Raw genomic sequence first — 24619 nt, 5'->3', positions numbered from 1 at the left:
GAGAAAAAAAAATATCCCAGGATCCATTGTGAATTTAATTGCACATCCCATTAAACACACTGCCACAAGAGACAATTCTGTGCATCTTGAAATGAAGTTCCAATGCTGAAGAAAGACACAACTTCTTTGAAGAAAGACAGTGTAGGAAGAAATATCCTTCTGGGTTCAGCTCCAAGTGGGGAAAAAGACACTGGAAACATGGAGACTGCTTGGAAAGATGGTTTTATGGAGGACAGGATCACATGGTTTGAGTTCCTGGGCTGAGATGCTGCGAGTCCCCAGGTTTTATGCCCTCTCTGGCTTTGAACTTCCTGGGGCCCAGAAAGAGTATCCTGATTGGTTGTCAAACTCCCAGGAGGTAGGGGTCTTAGCTAGCCTTGCTGGCTGATGTAATCTTCCCAGGTGCCATGTGGTGAGTTTCTCTTGCTAGAGGGTCCTATTGTGTTGCAGATGATGGTCCATTGACAAAGATTGAGTTTCTGCCTCTGGCCCATTGACAAAGGGTGCGGGCAGGAAGATAGGAGCTGCTTCGTCTTTAAAACATGCTTCTCATTTCTCATCCAGGGAAACATAATATTCTGCCTTTTTAATATTTCCTAAAATATTTCATTCTTCTAGGAAAGGGGTAGGTGCTAACTTATTCCAACACTACCAGAACAACACCCCTTTGCTTCCTTCCCATTTAGGCTCAAAATATGCTAGGCCTTTTGCTTGCTGTGGTAATCATCCCAACTAGCTTAGAAGGTAACTTCCTAATAAAATTCTGAATGAAGCCACGACTGATATTTGTTTAGGATTTCAGCTGGATGCCAATTGCTTACTTGTGAGTAAGCAGCACACAGACAGTTCCTGTCTATGAATGTTTCCCTCCACAGAGCTGAATGAAACTTCCAAGTAGTAATCCTGCACAGGAGTAAAGCCCGATTCCCATTTACACACCAAAGCCACGTTGGTGAAGACACCTTAAACTCTTCGTTATCTTTCAGCACCCTCTGGGCTACTATTTTACTTGGAGAAAAGTCTCTCCCACCCTGGGAGGGATTGGAGGGACCCATTCTCCAAGAAACGTGCAACGGACTGGAGTGCGTCCCGAACAAGCCAGGTTGCAACGTTTGGCTTGCAATGTTTGGGAGGGTGGGAAGAAGCCTCCAGTTTGTGCAGAAGAGACAATTCGCTCTGCTGGAAGAAGAGGAGAAATTGTGGGTCGGTTTTTTTTTGTGCTTTCAGGATGGTGGGGGCTCCGCTGGCATCCAAAAAAGGGTCTTCAGATTTGGGTCGGGAAGTGAGCAGAATAAAAATGGGGGCGGGGGGGGGGAAACGGCACGACGGGACACCAGTTCTGTACAAAGTTAATTTGCGGCTTTGGGGGAAATCTGGAAATTGTAGGAAAAGGCGGGAAATAGAGGATTCAGGTAGAAGGGATTCCCCCCGGACAGAAGATTTGAGGTGGGGAGTTTCCTATGCCCCTATTTGCTTAGAAGTAAATCTCAGTATTTTTCCACAGTAAGTATTCATGGGGATTAAGAGGAGTAATCCAATAGTTATTTCTTCCGAGTAAATACTCTGAAATGCTGCCCGGTGCGCAGAAACTCTGCACGCCCTGTGTAGTCATTCAGGAACCGAGTTAAATAGGAATTTCCCACGGAGGTCTAAATGTGCGGGCTATTTATTCCCATTAAGTTTATTCCTTATTAAGTTCGGCCGATTTCATTAGAAATAAATTTTTAAGGCGCCTTGGAGGTATTTTTTTAAAGTCCGGCGGAATCAATTGCTTCAGCATGGGTCCAATTCAAATCACATTCGCACGTTACGGATTAGGAATTAATCGGAAAGCAAGATGTAAAAAAAAATGTATGGGGAGTGAAACATGCTCTGAGCGTGCAGTTATAAAAAAAAAGGGACTCTGCAAAACCTTTTTTTTTTTTTTGTAAATATGGTGCAAGATGGAAAGCATTGCTTCTAAAGAAAACTATTCAAGTGGGATCTGGAAGATTGAAAATCCAAAATAATGTGAAACTGGATATAAACAAAAATAGAGAAATTAAAGTATATAATTGAATTTGAGAAACCGTACCCCCCCCCTCCGGTTTTTGTCTTACTAAAGGGAGCTACTTTAAGAAATCAGATTGGTAGAGGAATAATTTAATAAGGGGGAGTTTCTTGTGCTATTAAATATTATGTACACAAATACCCAAGCAGGTCATGTTAGTCATTTATGGCATAGCAAAATCTTAATCAAATGAATATATTTTTAAAAAAAATCTGTTCCCCCTCTAGAGATTTTTTCCCTTTAATTTGCTATAGGCAGCCAAAGCAATTAAAAGAGCATAACTGAAAAAAAGAAGTGAGAGTTTGAGGATTAGAAAGAGAAAGGATCACAAGGACTTGTACCACTTTAGGAATAATCCAAAGTTGAAAAAAAATGAATGTGTGTTGCCAGCATGTGAGATCAATTAATATTGAGAACCTAATTTGACCTTTCTAAAATATGAGATGGAATTAAAGAAATCATTATTGTCACATTATTGTGACAATAATGGCCGAAAGAGTCAAAATAATACTAAATGAAATTATTTATTCTGACCAAAATGGGTTTCTACCCAGTAGGCATATAAGAAATAACATACGGATTATAATGAATACACTGGAATATTATGAGCCCCATTCAGAAAAGCAAGTGGCGCTACTTTTCGTAGATGCTCAAAAAGCCTTTGATAATTTAAATTGGAATTTTCTTATAAATCAAATTTTTTGAATTTTGGGGGGAAATTTACGGGAACGATTAGGGCGATTTACTCCAACCAATCGGCAAAGATAATATTAAATGGGGAAACAACCGAGGATATTAGTATATCTAAAGGGGTGAGACAGGGATGTCCATTATCCCCTTCTATTTATATTTACTGTTACAAATTAGGCAAAATCCAGGAATAAAAAGATTGAAAATTAGGCAGGAAGAATGCAAAGTACAAGTTTTTGTGGACAATTTGGCCTTTATTATAGAAGATCCTCTAGAAATGGGAACCATATTATTACAGGAAATTGAAGAATTCGGTGAAATGGCAGGACTCTAAATAAAGAAAGAAAAAACTAAAATACTAACTAAGAATCTTACTAACAGGCAAAATGAGGAACTGGAAGAGAACTTGGGGATCCAAATTGTCAAAAAAGTGAAATACCTGGGAATTTGGTTAACGGTGAAATGTTCTTCGATAAAAGAGGACAATTATGAAAAATTGGTACAACAGATACAAAAAGGTTTAGATAATTGGGCAAAATTACAAATATCTTCAATTGGCAGAATCGGCACAAAAAAAATGAATATATTACCCAAATTTTTGTATCTCTTCCAAACAGTACCAATAAAATTGGGGGGAAATTTCTTTGAACAATTAAACAAAATAATAGCAACATTTATTTGGTTGGGGAAAAAAGCCTGAATAAAGCTCAAACTTCTACAAGATTCTAGAACCAAAGGAGGTTTTGGCTTCCCTGACTGGGATCTATACTATCAAGCGGCAGCCGTGACGTGGATTAAACATTGGATCCAACTGAACAATAAAAGTATTAACATTAGAGGGCCACAATCTCCAACTCGGCTGGCGTGCATTTCTTTGGGAAGGGAAAAACAAAAACCACACATATTTTCAGAGACACTTAGTGAGAAATGCTTTGATAAACATCTGGGAAAAAATTAGGAAAAATCATTACATGAAAATCCCAATTTGGCTATCAACAATGGAGATGATGATTTACCCAAACATATTAGATTTAAATAAGGTGGTGAGGTATTCGGAATTATTAGATGAACGAGGAAATTTAAAATTGGACCTGGAACAAAAGAATAAAGATTGATTGGTGGCCCTATCTCCAAATTAAAACAAGATATAAAAAAGATCTAAAACAATATGGCATTTATGGAGAACAATTGGAACTTGATAAAATACTATTAGGAACGGGAAAAATAATTACCAAAACTTATAATTTCTTACTAAGATTTAAAATGGAAGAAGAAAATGTGAAGGAGACGATGATAAGTTGGGCTAGGAATTTCAGATATAGTATTGAATTAGACCATTGGGATAAATTTTGAGAGAAAAAATATAAATTAACAATGTCAGCTGCCTATAAGGAAAACCTCTATAAAATGTTCTACCATTGGCATTTACCACCAACCAGATTAGCCAAAATGTTTTCAAACTGTTTACCTGAGTGCTGGAGATGTGGCTATAAACACGGAACTTTCTACCACATGTGGTGGACTTGTCCCAAAGCAAGGAAGTATTGGCATAAGATAAGAAAATGTTTGGAAGAAATAACTGAACAAAAGATTGAATTGAAGCCGGAACTATTTAATTTGGGCATTCTAGATGGGAAAATGGGTAAAAAATTTCAGTACATAATATTACATATATTAATGGCAACCAGAATCATCTTCGCACAGAACTGGAAACAGATTGATATCCCTACAGAAGCAATGATGATAAGAAAAATTTATGAGTGTGCAGAAATGGATAGGCTGTCTATGGAATTGAAAGAGAGAGAAGAATCTGTGTACTACCAGGTTTGGAGTAGATGGTATACCTGCTTTGAGAATAGGAGTAAAATTAATGCGTAAGGTGTATAAAGTAAAATATATAATGTATAAGAACGATATAATATTGATGATAATGTAATTATATGTGAGTAGATATTATTATAATTTAATCAATGGTATAATATAGGATAGTGAAGTATAGAAATAGTATTTATGTACTGTATTTTTCGGAGTATAAGACGCACCTTTTCCCCCCCAAAAGGGGATGAAAATTTAGGTGCGTCTTATAAACCGAATGTAGCCCTGCCCACCCACTGGCCCCCACCCTTTGGCCTCTGCCTCCCAGCAGTTACCTCCCTGCAGCAAACAGCAAGAAAAAACTGCTCCTTTCAGTTTCAGCACAGCCTAATTAGCACAAGTTGATTGGATCTGCCTCCCGACTCTCAGCTGTTTTGTGGGGCCTCTGCTGCTTGCTACAAGGAAGAAAATTGCTGGAGCAGATTTTTTTTCCCCTTGTGCTAATCAAGCTATGCTGAAAACGAAAATGAAAGTAAAGCAGGCTGTTTGCTCTAAGGAGGCAAAATTGCTCAGAGGCAGAGGGAGATTTCTTTTTCTTCTTTTCCTAACCAAAAAAGCTAGGTGCGTCTTATAGTCAGGTACATCATATACTCCAAAAAATACGGTAAATATGAATGTTATGGATGATATTGATACTGATATGGAAAAGCTGTAATGAGTGAAAATTTGTGTTTTGTGTTTTAAATGTTGAAAAAAATTAATAAATATATTTAAAAAAATAAAGTGTAAGTCATGCTAGACAGTAAAAAAATTAGGAATTGGGCCTCCTTAAAAAAAAGATCAAATTCTTAATAATTAATCTTGATGTCTTGCTTGCAAATCAGGACAAGTGATGTTATGCTTTTGAGCTTTTGTAGGAAAAGGGAAATAAATTTTACTTTCCCCGATTGCTGCTTCGGGTGGATGAGGAAGAGTTTTAATGTTACTGTACAGTACATAAATTATGCCTTGTAAAGTGTTTGCCCCTGAGGTTAAAATAGAAAGTGCACTTTTATAGCCAAGAACTTCATTTAGTTTGGAGGGTTGCCAAAGCAGGACAAAAAGCTGGGAGATACGATTTTATTGTTTAGCATTTCCTTTTAAAATCTCAAAAGGATTTTAAAAAACCCCACCAAATACGGACCTGACCCAGGGTTAGAACCTAGATGATAACAATAGCACTTAGACTTATATGCTGCTTCATAGTGCTTTACAGGCCTTTCTAAGCAGTTTACAGAGTCAGTATATTGCCCCAACAATCTGGGTCCTCATTTTACTGACCTTGGAAGGATGGAAGGCTGAGTCAACCTTGAACCTGTCAGGATTGAACTCCTGGCAGTGGGCAGAGTCAGCCTGCATTCTAACCATTGCGCCACCAGTGGGTTAGTGTTGAAAAATGGTCCAGCCCTAGTAAGCTATTGAATTTTTTTCTTACTGGTCCCTCTAAACTAAGTTTACCAAATATGGGGGACAGAATTGTGGACAATCACAAGATAGAAGTAAAGAGAAAATTATAACTCTTTTACCTGGTTTTCCTGGAGATTTGCAATTCAGATCTGGACAACCATTTAGATATGAGCCAGCAGTGTGCAGCAGCTGCCAAAAAAAGCCAACACAGTTCTAGGCTGAATAAACAGAGGGATAGAATCAAGATCACGTGAAGTGTTAATACCACTTTATAATGCCTTGGTAAGGCCACACTTGGAATACTGCATCCAGTTTTGGTTGCCACGATGTAAAAAAGATGTGGAGACTCTAGAAAGAGTGCAGAGAAGAGCAACAAAGATGATTAGGGGACTGGAGGCTAAAACATATGAAGAAGGGTTGCAGGAACTCGATATGTCTAGTTTGATGAAAAGAAGGACTAGGGGAGACATGATAGCAGTGTTTCAATATCTCAGGGGCTGCCACAAAGAGGGAGTCAAGCGATTCTCCAAAGCACCTGAAAGCAGGACAAGAAGCAATGGGTGGAAACTAATCAAGGAGAGAAGCAACTTAGAACTAAGGAGAAATTTCCTGACAGTTAGAACAATTAATCAGTGGAACAACTTGCCTCCAGAAGTTGTAAATGCTCCAACAGTGGAAGTTCTTAAGAAGATGTTGGATAACCATTTGTCTGAAATGGTGTAGGGTTTCCTGCCTAAGCAGGGGGTTGGACTAGAAGACCTCCAAGGTCCCTTCCAACTCTGTTATTCTATTCAATTCTATATGTAATTGTGGACATTTGGATGGCATTTTGGTTCATAATTTTCCTGTGATAATTAGTGTGGTCAGCAGCTCATTTATCTGAAGGTTACCTGCTCCTCTACTCTCTCACCTCTTGCTGTGTTCTTGATTTATTTTTTGCCTTCTTCTCAGGGTTGATTTGTGAGCAAAGCATTGTGTTACAGCAACTTAATTTTATTTTCTAAGAATTTTTTTCAGTGCTTATGGGACTCAAAGCCATCCATGCAAATAAGGAGAACATTAGAGGCTCCAGCTTCCCATTTATTTATTATTTTTATTCTGAAACAGAAACCAAAACTAAGTGGGGTAGGGAGAGTGGTACTTTACTTCTAGGAAAATATTACCTCCCCTTAAATCTTTCCTTTGTGGTTCTTCCAGTCCTCTTTTTCAAGACACCCAAGGCCACAATGGATCGCCAGCAGGACACAGAATCTGATGAGCATTTCACTAAAATCAAAATGGAGGAAAGTGTCCAGAACAAAATTCAAAGGGAAAATGTATCCTTTGGGCAAGAGGGTAGCTGTAACTATCCAGAAAAGATCGAAGATGTCAATTCCATCTTGTTCAAGAAAGTGCTGGAAGAAGTTGATAAGTGGCCCCCATCATCTTCAGAAGGAGAGAAGAACCTCATTTTGCTGAAGACCGTGCATTTGAAAACAGAGAAAGATAATATCCAGGGGGCTTGTTTAACTGATCACCCAGTGATGCTGCACACTATGTTGCGAAGAGAGGCAGGCTTCATCCACTCGTTGGCGAGAATGCCAGATAGCATAGACATTCAGGAGAACCCAGGGAAAGTCTTGGCAATAAGTTTGCCAGAAGACTTTTATGTGTTCCATGAGATGGAAGTGATCAATGGTCCAAAAGAAACACTAGGATTTCATGAGGAGAGATGGTCAATTGAGAAGGATCCAAATATTCCTGGGATTCAGGTAACTTTTGTTCTTGATTATTCATTACACATAGACCTCAATTTATGACCGTAATTGATAGCAACAAAGAGAATGTATGTAACTCAGGGTTAAAATGGGGGGGGGGGGTGTCTGTCTGAATTTGGTTGTTTTCTTGCAGACATTTCATTACCTAGGTAACATCATCAGTGCTAGTAAGGAGTGGGGTCTGCTCTCAGTTTATAGTTTCACGACATACGGACAGATTTAACCATAACTTCAATTGGGAAACTGTAACCACCCTAGACCAAGCCAAATCTAAAAATGCTAGGAAAATTGTTAGAAGCCTGGCACTCTGACAAATTACCATCAATAGACACATAGACATAAACAATTATCTATACCAGTGATGGCTAACATTTTCCTGACAGAATGCCCAAAGTGCAAGCACACGTGTGTGAATGTGCACACGTGCACTGAACCCCCAAAATGCAATGCCGTGTGGCCCCCCGCATGTGCCCCTCTGTGCATGTGTGGTGGCCCCACACACATACTCCGCCTCCCACACATGCGCGCATGGTCCCCCTGCACGCACTCCATCCCGTGTGCACGTGCCCCTGCACACGCCCCTCACATGCACGGCAGAAACCCAATGAACAGCTGGCCAGCAGGCATGCGTACATGCGCAGCGGAGCCAAACTGAGGTGACGGCTCGCGTGCCCAGAGAGGGCGCTATGTGCCACCTATGGCACGCATGCCATAGGTTTGCCATCATGGATCTATATACTATACAAAAGAGACAATCAAGAAGCCAAAACGGGAACAAAAAGACCAAAACACTTCCCCACCAGCAATAGCAGCCAAATGAGCATAGATTAACTCCAAGATTATCACCAGACCAACAGTCAAGTAAACAATACCCCAGTCAAGGAACTGCCAAACAAGCCCAACCAAAGAACCTCTAAGACCAATCTCACCAACATTGACAGGGTAAACCATTAGAATATAAACTGGGAGCAAACCCTACTCCTTACTAGCACTGATGATATTACATAGTTTAGTAATAAAACGTCTGCAAGAAAACACCCAAACTCAGAGAGCACCAAGGACCAGAATTGGGACCAGAATTTCTGTTGTTAAGCAAGGAAGTATGCAGGGATTTATGTTTATCTTTGTGATAGTAGACACTATGCATCTGATGAAGTTTACAAATGCATTAAACTTTAATGTATTAATCTGAAAAAAAATCTTACGATGGTCGTTCTGGCAAATTGCAGATCTGAGTATCTGAGCTTTGTCGTTAAGGTGCAAAGAATGGGGTAATATGTTGGGTTTTGCTATGCAGTATGCTATGCAGTATATGCAGTAGGGTGATACAAATAAAACAATTTGCATAAAGAAACTAACTTGAGCAACAATACAGATCTGAAGGGGAAAAGGAAATTCAGTGCACACAAGGATATTCACAGGACACCCATCAGCAAGTCTTTACAGGAGCTGCTCCTGTTCCAGAAATATTGGGGTTCTGTCCCAAGAAAAGACAGATTTGATTTAAAGAGGAGATGCCAACAAGCATGTTGTGAGCCCTGTTGGGTGCTCCAGAAACCAGTTTCCCTTCTGAATCAGATCATTGCACAGCCCTTGTCATAGATGTCCAGTGAACTCAGCATGAGGATTCTTAATCTAAATTGCTCTGACATTTTCGTAAAAGAGCATGAAGTCTATAAATCTAAGGCCGGTATCTTGCAAGCAGTGGAACAGATGTGAAATGTTTCTGGAAGTGATGCCACCCACCAGCAGACAGACACTCCTTTTCTGCATTCCTGATGGCACAAATAAGGTTGAAGAATTATTGCAAAGGCTTTGTCTCCTGATTGCAGCAAGGAACAAACGTCTTCAGCAGTAGAAAATTCAGTGGAGATACTTTCAGATCTAAATAAGTTTCTGTTTATACTACACAGGTCGCCAGGTATTCATCAAAAGATCCAATATCCACATCTGCTAAAAATTTCCATGGCTGAAACAACTCAACCAAATATATACATTTTAAAATACATCACCAAAACAGAACTGAGTCCTGTGAAAACTTCGGGGGAGGGGTAGATGACCAATGGGATATTTGGGAGGGGTCTATGAAAATTCGCCACGGCCAACTCGCTGCAGGAGAAGAGTTACATTTAATATCAAAGAAATGGTGGAATAGAATCATTAAAGGATGCAAAAGGAGGGACAGAATGAAATGGGAATGGCAAAAATTAAATTAATTTTTATTTATTTTAAATAATTAAATAGAATTGTTAAATTGTCCCACAATGTGTTGTCTGCGGTGAGTTTGCCGCGGCGCAGTTGGCTGTGGCAAGTTGTTCCCATTTGGGAGAACATTATTAGTGGGGGAACACCCAGCTTCTGTTTTTGAATGCAAGGCATACTTTAAGATCAGGCTTTGCCCATTGGAAATACACCGTATAAAGATTTTTACAATACTCTACAGGCAAAAACATAGTAAATTGTGGTCATGTGACCTCAAGGTGCTGCAAATTGTCATAATGGTTATACCGAGAATCCAAAATGTGACCATATCACTGTGGGGCAGATAATCAAAATTTCAAAACCAGATCAAAAGTTCCTTTTGGGGGGAGGTCTGTTTTAACTTTGAATGGTTGAGTCATAAGTTGAGTCGTAAGTAATAACAAGAAAGAGACGAGATTCATCTTCTATTTATTGTGTGTGTAGCTTTTTTCTTCCTTTCTCTCTTTTTATTATTGTTTTCTCTCTTCTTCCCTTTGTTGTGTTTTATTAAATAAATAAGGCAAAAAAGAATATCATTGCAATAACTTCTCTTTTTTTTTGAATTTTAAAATACAAACTTTATTGAATTTAAAAATATTGACAAGAAAAAAAAGAGAAAATATACAAATTTTCTCACTCATAAAATTGCAATAACTTCTAAAGGATATGGTATAAGAAATTATTTTTCTGGTTGTGGATGCTGCCCCCCCCCCATTGAAATCGGATTGGCTTCATGCACATACATTGTATATATTTCTCCTTTAAACACAGGTTGATAGAGATGGAAGCAGGGACCCGCAGCTCCTCGTAGCTGGAGAGGGAAGGATTATCCCTCTTCCTGACTCTGACGCAGCGGATATTCCAAATGGAGCCACGCTGTTGCACAATTCTGAAAATAAAGCCCAGAGCAAGGACAGCGTATCCCAACCTCCTGTTGCAATAAGCCGTGACGTTTCTTCAGAGATCCAGGAGGACATAGTCCAGCAAGGGAAAGGTATAAAATCACTTGCACAGTTTTATTTTTAGATACCTATGGCTGTAAAGGGAAGGACTTCCAGTTCCTTGAAGAACACTGACATCAGCAGCAGGCTCTAAGCTTTTATTAGGAAAGTAGGTGGACTTTCACTCCAATCAGCAGAGAAGTTCTTAACAATGCTTGCTTCTCCTCCTCCTCCTCCTCCTTAACTTGTTGCCTTTTAATTCAGGTAGTCCTCAACTTATGACAGTTTCATTTAGTGACCGTTCAAAGTGATAATGGCACTGAAGAAAGAGACTCATGACTGTTTTTCACACTTACGACCATTGCAGCGTCCCCATGGACACGTGATCAAAATTCAGCCACTTAGCAACTGGTTCATATTTATGACGGTTGCTTCTGCCCCAAGGTTATGTGATTCCCCCTTTTGCGATCTTCTGATCAGCAAAGTCAATGAGGAAGCCAGATTCATCCAACAACCATGTCACTGATTGAACCAAATGCAATGATTCACTTAACAACGGTGGCAAGAAAAGTCGTAAAATGGGGCAAACTCACTTGACAAATGTTTCACCTAGCAACAATTGGGGTCGTAATTCGAGGACTACTTGTAATTATCTATAGGTAACTCAACCTGAACTCATGTTTTTACTGTTAAGAGTGTTCATCACATGGTCAATTGACTACTCAATAATACTATAGAAATATGAATTATTGGAGCAGACATGTAGGAAAATCCATACTATAGAATACTTTCTCTTATTTGTTGCCTATTGAAGTCATAAGAAACTCAAACAATGAACAACCTTTCGGTATTGTATTAGGTTTATTGCCTTGAATAAGAAGTCTTGACCTATCTACTAAGTGTAGGGCTCTCCTCTAGGGCAGTTCTCATTATTCTTCCCCAAACCTTGATATTTGCTAATAATTGGTTATGTAGGTGTGCCACCCTTCCTCTAAGGAGCAAAAGCCAGGATATAAAGTTTCATTTCGTCCTTTCTTTTATTTTTATTTTAGGTTTCTTTTTTTTTAGCTTGCCTTTATTATTTTTATAAATAATTTCAAGGTGATGAACATATCTAATGCTTCTTCCTCCTGCTATTTTCCCCACTATTTTCCACCTGTGAGGTGAAATGAGCTGAAAAAAAGGGACTGCCCCAAAGTCACCCAGCTGGCTTTCATGCCTAAGAAGAGACTAGAACTCACCGTCTCCTGGGGATTGGCCCAAAGTCACCCACCCACCCAGCCGGCTTTTGTGCCTAAGGCATGACTAGAATTCACGGTCTTCTGGGGATTGGCTGAAAGTCGCCCAATTGGCTTTCGTGCCTAAAGCAGGACTAGAACTCCCAGTCTCCTGATTTTCAGTCCGATGCCTTAGACCAAGGGTGTCAAACTCAATTTCATTGAGGGCTGTATCAGGGTTGTGTTTGACCTTGGGGGGCTGGAATGGGCATGGCCGGGGTGGGCATGGTCAGCTCAACGTCACTTGTGTCGGGGGCGCCTCTGGTGACCCGAGCGCTCTGCCAGCGAAAACAGGCTCCCAAGCTCCGTTTTCAGCTGCGACAGCCTCCTGCAACCTTCTGCCAGTGAAAACAGAGCTCAGGAGCCCTCCCGAGCTCCGTTTTCGCTGTCAGAGGCACCACAGGCCAATCCTTCACTGTTTTCAGGGCGGCCCCTCTGGCCAGATCAAACCTTGAGTTTGACAACCCTGCTTTAGACAGAACTAGCTCTCTTCCTCTCCTCTTGCAATTGTTCTATGATGTAGATAAGACTGAGAATCTTTCTTCATCACAGTAGTACAGATATAGCCATAGAGATCTTTTCTCTGGCATGTTCCCACAATACTGCTTATAATTCATCCCTTGCCCACAAGACTTGGGACAGACTCAAGTCTCTTTAACTGTTCAGGCTTACAGTATTTTTCTTCTTCCTTCTTCCAAGGCAGCCTCAAATTTTATAAAATATCTTTAATTTGTCACCAATTTACTTGCAAGGAAGTACTAGCCCTAGAACCACGATAGCAAACCTGTGGCACACGTGCTACAGGCGGCATGCGTAGCCATATCGGTGGGCACACGAGCTCAGCAAATGGGCCATTTTCGGCCTCCAGGGAGGTGGGGAAGGCCATTTTTGCCCTCCCCAGACTCCTAGAAAGGCTCTGGAGACTGGGGAGAGAGAAAAACGGGCCCCACCGGGCCATCATGTGCCGGGAGCAGAGGGAGGTCACACGTGGGGGTAGGGTGCATAGAAGTGTGGGTATGGGCATGTGCATGCGCATCCCTCCTCCCCCCTCCCCCCCCCACTCCTGGCAAAAAGATTAGCCATCACTGCCCTAGAACAATGTTTCTCAACCTTAGCAATTTTTAGATGTCCGGACTTCAACTCCCAGCTGAATTAGGAATTCCGGGAGTTGAAGTTTACACATTTTAACCTTGCCAAAGTTGAGAAACACTGCCCTGGAGTAACGGGACAGGCAGGAAAGGCAAGATAAGGTTCAGTAATGAGACAGCATTTTTCTTGCCAGAATAGTGTCTTGCCAATTCAAGGATTGGTGGACAGCACAGGTCAACAGTGGTGGTGATGGGGATTAGATGCTTTTATGTCAAAATCAGATGCTAAATAGAAATATGAATTTGGATCTCCCCAGTTCCAACTCTGGTATTCAGATCTGTGCAGAATCAAAAGGTTGTTTAGCTTAGTGCTAAACAGGCCAAAGGTGTAAGCAGGTAAGTATTAAAAATGAATGAAGTCACTTTATGAGTTTTGTTCTACCTCAGTAAAGTATAGACAAATAAAAGAGAAAATGGATGCAGAATTATTTTAAGTACAACAGGTTTAAAGAGAAGGCATGCTGCAGAAATAGTTGATTTGGAAAATGAATGAAAAAATACTGAAGACATAAAATTGTAGAGAGATTTTCAGTGATTCTTACTGCGTCGGCAGATGTCAGTGTTTTTTACCACACTCATACCTGAATTGTTATTTTGAAGTACTTTTAAAGGGCTCCGACATGCATAAGTAACACATGTAAGTAATTCAGTTTTACAAGCAAAAAATCTAGCATCACTTAGAACATTTAACAATGGGTTGTTAAGGAATGCAGCTGTGAAACAGTTTACCTTTCAGATAAAACACAACATCACTAAATCCAGGAACGTCTGTGGGGGATTCAGAAAGTCAAGATGGTGCTTGTCTTAATAAGATGAAAATCCGTCTAAAACTTAATCCATCTGCCTTTGACTTGTCATAACAATTTATACAGCCATCCATCTTGCAATTTTGAGTAATGCGACCTGCTCACAAATACGCAATGTAAGAAGGCAAGGATTATATTTATGGAATTATTTACTTATGATAAATTTGTGTAGGCCAACTTTGTGGATAAAGGATTGTCACAGTTCTCCCAAGGCTTCTTAAACAATAGAAGCAAATGAAAATAAGCACCAATAAAAACCAGTGACAATCAAAAGAACATATCCTTACTAGCAAATATTGCAATGCTGTATCAACAATTTCATGAAAATCCAGTCAAAATGAACGTCTAATTGACCAAGCCTAAGCCTATTTCATACTAGTGGTTTGGGTTTTTTTTTTTTTTTAAAGTACATTTTATTGAAACATTTAACATTCTTAAAAGGTAATACAAACTGAAATAAAGAGAGAAGAGAGTAGAAAAGAATTACAAAGTATGAAAAGAAAAGGAAAGAAAAAGATACAGGAAGAAAAATATTTACTAAATGAATCCCAATCTTCCATGCAAGAATTGCAAGCAAATGTAATACAGGAAATCCTTGACTTACGACCAGTCGCTTAGCAAGTGGTCAAAGTTACATTGGGTCCCTCAAAAGGTGTTTTAAGACCCGCTTCAGACATTCTGATGGTCACGTGACCACATTTCAAGCACTCAGCGACCAGCCTGCATTTACAGCCATTTGCTGTGTCTTCGGGTCACGTGACCATGATCTTACGATTTTTGTCTAAAAAGAGCATGTTTTTGCCAGTTTTTCCCCAAAATTCTTCATAATGAACAATGGGTTTTCTTAACAACTGGATTCATTTATTGACCATGGTGATTTGCTTAATGACTGCTGCAAAATAGGTTGTAAAATCAGGTATGTGATACTTCAGTCATCACAACTTACAACCACAATGGGCTGGCTTTATTATAGTCATAAGTCAAGGACACCCTGTATTTCCCCACCCCATATTAATTGTGTTGATAAACATCCCTTCTTGTGCAATCCCTGACAAGTTCATTAGACATAGTACAAAAGGTGCTTTTATTGGTTTAATCTCACTTTAGGAGCATTAGAAGATATAATTCATATTTTTTCAAATTGGTTTGCTATTGATTTGCTGGGAAGCATATTATTCGCTCAAAAACAGACATGTAAACAGCGCTTCCTCCTGAAACGTGTAAAATTCTGTCAGAGGCAGTCCTTTAATATGCCCGACCTAGACTTTTTAAGCTTTTAAGCTTATCCCAGTACTCAGAAGAGCTCCAGCAACCAAAAAAAGATGTTGAAACTCTAGAAAGAGTGCAGAGAAGAGCAACAAAGATGATGAGGGGACTGGAGGCTAAAATATACGAATAACGATTGCAAGAACTGGATATGTCTAGTTTGATGAAAAGAAGGACTAGAGCAGTGGTCCCCAACCTTTTTATCGCCGCGGCCCGCTGAGCGCGCGCAGGGGTGGGGGCACAGCCCAGGAGCTTTTGCGCACGGCCCATTGCACACGGCCCAGGAGCCTTTGCGCTGCAGCGTTCATGTCCCCCGGCCGCTGCGCGGCCCGGTGCCAGGTACTCCACGGCCCGGCACCGGTCCGCGGACCGGGGGTTGGGGACCACTGGACTAGAGGAGACATGATAGCAGTGTTCCAATATCTCATGGGCTGCCACAAAGAAGAGGGAGTCAAGCTATTCTCCAAAGCACCTGAGGGCAGGACAAGAAGCAATGGGTGGAAACTAATCAAGGAGAGAAGTAACTTAGAACTAAGGAGAAATTTCCTGACAGAACAATTAATCAGTGGAACAACTTGCCTCCGGAAGTTGTGAATGCTCCAACACTGGAAGTTTTTAAGAAGATGTTGGATAACCATTTGTCTGAAGAGGTGTAGGGTTCCCTCTCCTGCCTAAGCAGGGGGTTGGGCTAGAAGATCTCCAAGGTCCCTTCCAACTCTGTTATTCTATTCTAACCAGGCTGGTCGCTGTAGTGCATTACACTGATTGCCTACACCTAAGTCAGAAAAAGATCTGTAAAATTTGATGCTGCTCCAAGATTTCTGCAACCTAGATAAACCGAAAATGGCCAGTGGTGCATTTGAATTACCTTTTTTGCCATCTTAAATTGCAAAAACATGAAATATGGGTTCAGGGGGGAAAATCCATCTGGTCCAGCAGTTTGTCACAAGTCAAAAAGCAAAAGCTAATATTGCAGTCTGATGGATGATAATAGCTGGAATTTAAGGTGATTTTTTTCTCCAAGAAATCTGTCTAGTCTTCTTTAAAAACCATCTAGTCTTCTTTCAAAACTGTCTAAAAGGATAACGCTAATCACATCTCATGACTGGGCTATATAGAATATCTCAACCCTTCTAACGTGGTGTTTTCAGATGGCATGGGACTGCACTTGTGGAATCACCATTGGGTCAGGGTACGGTGAATCTGGGAGGGCAGTCCCAAAATACCTGGGGAAGATAGCAGATGGGGACCAGCTGCAAGGGTTGAGGGTAGGTGGCACTATTTTGTACTGGTTCTCCTTCCTTCATGGCCAGTTCCAGTTGGTGTTGATCAGGAGTCTCTCTCTCTCTCTCTCGGCCCCTACATTGTGGGGGCCACATAATTCAGTACTTTCTGCTGGTTGAGGCATGACTGACTGAGGAATTTTGGGCATTGAAGTCCACAGGTCAAAGTTGGGTCCCTGCTCTAGAACATCATTTTTCCTAAAGTCAGATTAGCTCCAAAACGATTGGCCTTTTGGAAGAGTCTGAAGACATGACCTTGTCATTTGTCTGGGTCTTGAGGCCACCTGGATCTGAGAATTTACATTTTTAGTTCGCTAACATGGATATGGAACCTGCAAAGTAGCAGTATTGCTAGAAATATTGAATATGGTTTCCCACGTATTGGGTTTTTTTCATTTTTTTTTCATTTATTATTGATCTTTATTATTTTATTTTATTGTCTTGTGTTTTTAACTGTATACATAGCTCAGAGTCATAGTGAGATAGGCAGCTATGCAAATTTACCAAATACGTAAATAAATGTTCCCATCTGGTGTGACAAGCATTAGTGTTTTACTTTAAGGAGAGGTGGCTTTTGATGATTTATTTAACCTAGCCAGCAACTTTCTTTCAGGAAGCATTCAGCAATACTGCAATCTGTGTCTGTTCACCACATTCAGTCTGTCTGGCCTTAAACGCCACATGAAGAAACATTCCCACGAAAAGCCACACCAGTGTCACATCTGTCTTAAAGGTTTCCGTACGCTTTCTCTGTTGCGCAACCACATGAACACCCATACAGGTATGTCTGCCTTCCAGGTAAATGGAACCCCTCACTGGAACATATCTTTAGAGTTCAACTGTTTTTATGATTAATCTTAGGAATATCAATCTCACGTAAAATAGTTCATCTCTTAGATTTCTGTTTGGGAATAGTTTGCAAGGGCTGGTTTTTTAAAATCAATTGATGAGTATATAGAAAGCTACAATTTTTGCCTGCTTTGATTTTGTTGTTAGTTGCGAAGTTGTGTCCAACCCATTGCTACCCCATGGACAACGTTCCTCCAGGCCTTCCTGCCCTCTATCATCCTCTGGAGTCCATTTAAGCTCATGCCTACTGCTTCAGTGACTCCACCCAGCCACCTCATTCTCTGTCGTCCCATTCTTCTTTTGCCCTCAATCTTTCCCAGCTTTACGCTCTTCTCCAGCGAGTCCTTCCTTCTCATTAGGTGGCCAAAGTATTTGAGTTTCATCTTCAGGATCTGGCCTTCTAAAGAGCAGTCAGCGTTGATCTCCTCTAGGACTGACCGGTTTGATCGCCTTGCAGTCTCTGCTTTGATTAGCCAAGCCCAAAATTATGGTCTCTAAAGAACTAGTACATCCAGACAAAGTTCTCCACCAACTTTCTTAGTACAGGGTTTGCGACTTTGAGATAGGCCAAGGATTCTCATTAGGCAGAGTCAGCAGGGTACTTTCATTTAAAAACTATTTATGTACATACCCATGTATTCTTATTCCCTTTCAGGGTAAATAGCATAACGCAAAGTGCAGAAAACGAAAAAGAGTTAAGCAGTGATAAGCAAAAAAATAAAAAAAAAATTAAGAGGAAGGATAAAAAGGAAAGGAAATACACCTAAATCTATTTCATATCAGCATCATTGAATATTCCTCACCGTATTTTTATTTTATTATTATTATTATTATTATTATTATTATTATTATTGATATTTGCAGGCTAGCATTCCTTTCTAGTACTCGACTTACAAAAGTTCATTTAGTGACAGTTCGAAGTTACAACTTTTTATTTTTCACACTTAGGACATTCGGGCATAAAAAACCATGGTCACATGATCAAAATTCAGATGCTTGGCAACTGTCTCATATTTATGACGGTTGCAATGTTCACCTGCTGACAAGCAAAGTCCACGGGAAAGCCAGATTCACTCAACAGCTGTGTTATTAACAACTGCTGTGATTCTGTGACAATGAGGTTGTAAAATGAGGCAAAATTCACTTAATAAGTGTCTTGCTTAGCAACAAAAATTTTGGGCTCAATTGTGGTTGTAAGTCAAGGACTACCTGGAGAAGCCCTTTAAATGTGCCATCTGTGGTTACTGCCAGTGTGGAGGCAAGAAGGATTATTTTCTGAAGAATCATTTTGCAAAGGCCTCCCTTGACTGAGTAGAGAAAGATGAGGTTACCTTTGAAAGAGGCACTGCCATTCATGGTATGTGCATTTTTAGTTAGAAGAATAGTTGGTAGGGAATTTAGAAGTAAAAATAAGTAAAATTCTCCCTAGCATAGCTTGCTGGGGAATTCTGGGAGTTGCAGTCCATACATCTTAAAAGTTGCCAAGGTTGAGAAACACTGGTATAACACTTCTGTCTGTTAAATTGAAATTTTACTTTACCTTGAGCTTTGAAATGTGAATTTTTGATCTATATTCCTGTCCATGAATCCATTGCAATTCATTCAGGTTCCAAGCCAATAACATGACACAATTTGTATATTAAAATGCATGTTCACACCCCCAAACACCCCCACCACAAGAATTCTTACCTTCGTAAACTCCAGGAGTCAGTGAGAGAGAGTTGGGCGGCCCTGTAAATTTTCTTAAATAAATGCTGTATGCATTTACCCTTAAGTACAATAAACAACGAAGGATTTATCACGCATCTTTAGTCCTTGCTCAGTTTACTTAGCATTTCATTCTTTGTTATATATCCTTTACTTTCATCACTTCAGTTGCAACCAACTTGCAACTCTCAAAACATTCTATAATTCAAGCTTATTTATGACATAATGTGCTTTCTCTAAATCAACAGGCAGACCATAACCTTTTCTCCTCATATTCATAAATTTCTCAGTTATCTGTTGAAGAGCAAAAATCCAGTTTGCATAACCTGTCTGGCATAAAGCCATAGTGTTAGTTCAGATTTTATTTACATTTATTTATCAAATTTCTACACTTATTTATTTGCCTTTATTATTTATCAAATTTCTACGCTGTTATTTTCCTTTGTTTATTATTTATTTACCAAATTTCTACACCGTTTTGTTCATTCTACCCTTTCATTCCCTTTTGAATCAAATTCTATCAGATTCCTTCCCAGACATACTTAATAGACTAATTCCTTGTAGTTTTTCATTCAGTCTAGCTGTTTTTCACTTTGTGTTCTTTCAGTTGCCAAACACAAACGCGTCCTCACACTTCAAAACAAGTCACATTCAAAAAGTAAATCACATCCATATATTAACGTTTCCCAAGTTAATTTATTCTACTCTGTTTCCTCGAAAATAAGACCCAACCGGAAAATAATCCCTAGCATGATTTTTCAGGATGCTCGTAATGTAAGCCCTACCCCAAAAATAAACCCCAGTTAAGATCATCAGTAGACGGAGGCATTTAGTACTGTATTTCCCCCAAAATAAGACCTAACTGGAAAATAAGCCATAATGCATCTTTTGGAGCAAAAATTAATATAAGACCCGGTCTTATTTTGGGGAAAACACGGTATTTATTACATTTTTATCCCACCTTTATTATTTTTAAAAATAACTCAAGGCAGCAAACACATTTAATTTTCTTTCCTCCTACTTTCCCCACTATAACAAAATCAGGACTATGTATCTCCTGCACACCTGATGCTGCTTTACCTCATCTCTGCCACCTGTTATTTTAACTTTCTTTTTTTAAAAAAATGCTAATCCTATGCACTAACATTAACAGTATTTCTACGTTGCTTTGAAGTGTTTGATGAGCCATTTTCCACCTTATTGGATTCTGTGCCTAGGTAGATGTAAAACTAACAGCCGGCTATCGCAACAAATTTCTCAGTATTCCAGGTAGATTTGGATTTAAATGTTTCCACTGAATACATTTTGAAACTCTGCTTCCCTTTTGCAGGGACAAAGCCACACAAGTGTAATGAATGTGATATGGCCTTTGTGACAGTGGGGGAACTTTCCCGCCACAAGCGATATAAACATACTCTGGAGAAGCCCTTTAAATGCTCCATCTGTAACTACTGCAGCGTAGAGGTAAGACGGATTGTTCTCTGCAGAATCATTTTGCAAAGTCCTCCCTTGACTGGGTAGAGAAAGATGAGGTTTCCTTTGAAAGAGGCACTGCCATCCCTTAGTTAGAAGCATAGTTGGTAGAGAATGTAAAAGTAAAAGTAAGAAAAATTCTCCCTCCCCCCCACCCCCCATTGCAATTGCACATTGCAATTAGAAGGGATGGGTGGATGGGACCTTAGGCTGGCATGACCTTAGGCTGCAGTGTGGTTGAGATCCAACCTAGAACTAAGAAACTTAGTTCTAGGTTGGATCTCAGGTGTAGGGTTTCCTGCCTAAGCAGGAGGTTGGACTAAGCCGGAGGTTGGACTAAGCAGGAGGTTGGACTAGAAAACCTCCAAGGTCCCTTCCAACTCTGTTATTCTAAATCTATCTGTATGCAACTTCCTGACACTGAGAACAACTAATCAGTGAAATGCCTTTCCTGCCGAAGTTGTGGGTGCTCCATTGCTGGAGGTTTTCAAGAAGAGGTTGGACAGCCATTTGTCTAGAATGGTGTAGGTCAGGGGTGTCAAACTCACATCGTCGCGGCAGCATCACATGATGTATTGGGATTTTTTTACCCTTCGCTAAACTGGGAGTGGGCATTGCCAGCACGTGACACATCCAGCTTTTGAGCCAGGAATTTGACAGCCCTGGTGTAGGTTCTCCTGCTTAAATCAGATTGGGCTAGAAGACCTTCAAGATCCTTTCCAACCATATTTTTCTATGTGTTGTGGCCCATCAGCGGCCTGTGCAGCTAGTAGCTGATTCAGACAGCGAGGAGGCTGGTGTGGTGCTGCGCCAGCAGCCTGTGCAGCTGGCACTCGAGTCGGACAAGATGTGGTGCCAGAGGCGGGGATTCAGCCAGGGCCTTCAGAACCTCCAGAAGCTCCCATAAGTGAAGAGGAAGAAGAGGAGGAGCCTCTTCTCGATGCACGAGCACGCAGAACTGCCAAAAGGCAGGAGTGGCTCCTCAGGAGGAGGTCTCCTTGAGAGTAAGGCTTGGGGCTAATTGGCCACTCCCTTAGCCTATTTAAGGAAGGACGAGGACTGAAGCAATTTGCAGGGAACAACTTCGTTCACTCCTTCGCGTCTGGATCTTAGTTCTCTGCAAATTGCTTCTGGGCTTTCTGCCAACCATAGTAAAATTACGATTATTTATTCTTTGGATTCTTGTAGGCTGTTAAGAAAGTTAATTAACAGCCTTTGTTTGAAAAAGACTGATTTAATTTAGTAAACTAAGGTTTTTACAGACTTTGTGTGTGCTGCATTCTTTGGGGTCTGTAGCTGGGGCAGAACACTATGTTCTAAGTTCTTTAACCAAACTTGGATTTAAGATCTACTAAAGCACAGGTCCCCACCCCTTGGGACGCAGCCCAATTTGGACTGGGCCATGCAAACGGCGGGCAAGCGCGCAGCTCCACTTGCATGATCAGTGTATACCTCTGCCACTCACACAAATCGAGCTGCGTGTGTTTGCTTGCCCACCGTTCTCACAGAACCATTCCTTCTCCCACCACCACTACCACCGCCGGTCCCCAAACTGGGGACTGGAACTGATTATTATTATTATTATTATTATTATTATTATTATTATTATTATTATTATTATTATTATTATTATTATTATTTTAAATTTATATACCACCCTTCTCCCTGAGGACTCAGGGTGGTGTACAGCCAGAATTAAAAAACATAAAATACAAATATTAAAAAACAGTTAAAATATATATAAATTTGGCCCAAAATTAAAAATACAAACCAATTAAAACATTTAAAATTTCTTCTTAAGCCAGCCCAGATTGCTGGAAAAAGTGGGTTTTAAGGGCACGGCGGAAGGCACTAAGGTCTTGGATTCTCCTTATCTCTGGGGGCAACTGATTCCAGAGGGTAGGTGCCCCCACAGAGAAGGCCCTCCCCCTGGGGGTCACCAGCCTACATTGATTGGCTGATGGCACCCTGAGGAGGCCCTCTCTGTGGGAGCGCACAGGACGATGGGAGGTCGTCGGTAGCAGCAGGCGGTCTCGAAGATAGCTAGGCCCGATGCCATGGAGCGCTTTAAAGGTGATAACCAGCACCTTGAAGCGCACCCGGAAGACCACTGGGAGCCAGTGCAGCTTGCGCAGGAGCGGTGTTACATGGGAGCGCCATGCTGCTCCCATCACTACCCGCGCTGCTGCATTCTGGACCAGTTGGAGCCTCCGGGTGCTCTTCAAAGGGAGCCCCATGTAGAGAGCGTTGCAATAGTCAAGGCGAGAGGTGACGAGGGCATGAGTGACTGTGCACAGGGAATCCCGATCAAGAAAGGGCCGCAATTGGCGAATCAGGCGAACCTGACAAAAGGTCCCCCTGGTTACAGCTGTCAGATGTTCCTCCAAGGACAGCTGCATATCCAGGAGGACTCCCAGATTACGAGCCCTTTCTGTGGGGGCCAAAGACTCGCCCCCAATAGTCAGTGATGGAGTCAACTGACTATATCGGGATGCCGGGAGCCACAGCCATTCAGTCTTGGAAGGGTTGAGCTTGAGCCTGTTCCTCCCCATCCAGATCCGCACAGCCTCCAGGCACTGGGACATCACTTCAAGGGCATCATTGGGGTGGCCTGGGGTGGAGATGTACAGCTGTTGTGGAGGGCTGAACCAAATGGGGCTGTGAAGGTGTATAGGCATGTACACATATACATAAATTGGGGGGGGGAGCAGTCGCCTTTCAATTAAAAGCAATGCAATTGTATTGTGTGCATGGCATACACTTATTTTTATTTGATTGCTAATTTCTGATTGATCTTACACTGTCTGGACAGACAAAGGGCCGGATGTGACCTGGGGGCTGTAAAATAGCCAGATCTGATCCAGCCTCTGCTTGAAGACCCTAAGCAAAGGAGAACTAGCAATCTGTTGTAAGTGGAATGGGACAATGCCACAGCCAACTCGCCATGGCCAGCTCGCCATGGGACAACTCGCTGTGGGACAATTTAACAATTCTATTTAATTATTTAAAATAAATTAAAAAATATTTTAATTTTTGCCATTCACATTTCATTCTGTCCCTCCTTTTACATCCTTTTTTAAAATGATTCTATTCCATCATTTCTATGAATATTAGTGTAATTCTTGTCCCGCAGTGAGTTGTCCTATTTTGAGTTGGCTGTGGTGAGTTGGCCACAGTAGTTGGCCATGGCTATTGCATAAACCCACTATGAGACCCTTTTCCACTGGCTGACACGTTGCTTAATCAGAAAGTTTCTCCTGATATCTAACCTGAATATCTTTCCTTTTGGGAAATGGTACTAAGATACACTTCAAAGGCTCTTCTCAAAGTCTTTCAGTCACCTGAAATATGGAGGTTCGGGGGAGAGGGGGGGTAATGTGACTGGGTGGGCATGGCCAACTTTTTTTTTTTTACTTTTAAAAGCATTTTTTCTACAACCTCTTTGGTTGAAGAGGTTGTAGAAAAAAATGCTTTTAAAAGCCTCTGACAATCAGGCAACTCAGCTGGGATCATCAGAGGCTTTTAAAAGCATTTTTTCTACAACCTCTTTGGTTGAAGAGGTTGTAGAAAAAATGCTTTTAAAAACCTCTGACGATCCCAGCTGAGCTGTGCGATCATCAGAAGCTTTTTTTTTTTACTTTTAAAAGCATTTTTTTTGCCGAAGAGGTTGTAGAAAAAATGCTTTTAAAAGTTAAAAAAAAAAGCCTCTGATGATCATGCTGCCTAGCTGGGCATGCGGGGGGGGGGGGGCACAGGGTTTTTTGAGGGTGGTTCAGAGGGTGGTTCAGTCTGTAAAGCAAAAGAAAGGTGAAGTAAAATCACAAGAACAGTTGCTGTTCACTTACTTAGTGAGCTCTTTCGTTTAATAAC

At 40.8% G+C, this 24619-nt stretch overlaps 1 protein-coding gene across 1 annotated transcript in view; it reads left to right on the top strand.

Moving 5' to 3' along the window:
- Positions 1 to 7227: 7227 nt before the first annotated feature.
- The window catches only part of CTCFL (CCCTC-binding factor like), a 39198-nt gene continuing 21806 nt past the window's right edge, over positions 7228 to 24619 (top strand). Inside the window, exons 1-4 of the mRNA XM_070940076.1 lie at positions 7228 to 7752; positions 10771 to 10993; positions 17334 to 17501; positions 20607 to 20740. Of these exons, the coding sequence (XP_070796177.1) occupies positions 7228 to 7752; positions 10771 to 10993; positions 17334 to 17501; positions 20607 to 20740 (1050 nt within the window). The remainder of the gene's footprint in view (positions 7753 to 10770; positions 10994 to 17333; positions 17502 to 20606; positions 20741 to 24619) is intronic.

This window comes from Pituophis catenifer, unplaced genomic scaffold (genome assembly GCF_029215685.1).
Source record: "Pituophis catenifer annectens isolate HBS135680 unplaced genomic scaffold, rPitCat1.0.hap2 SCAF_3, whole genome shotgun sequence".
Lineage (NCBI taxonomy): Eukaryota > Metazoa > Chordata > Lepidosauria > Squamata > Colubridae > Pituophis > Pituophis catenifer.
Note: the sequence above shows the minus strand (reverse complement) of the source record. Positions and strands in the feature narration are given on the sequence as shown.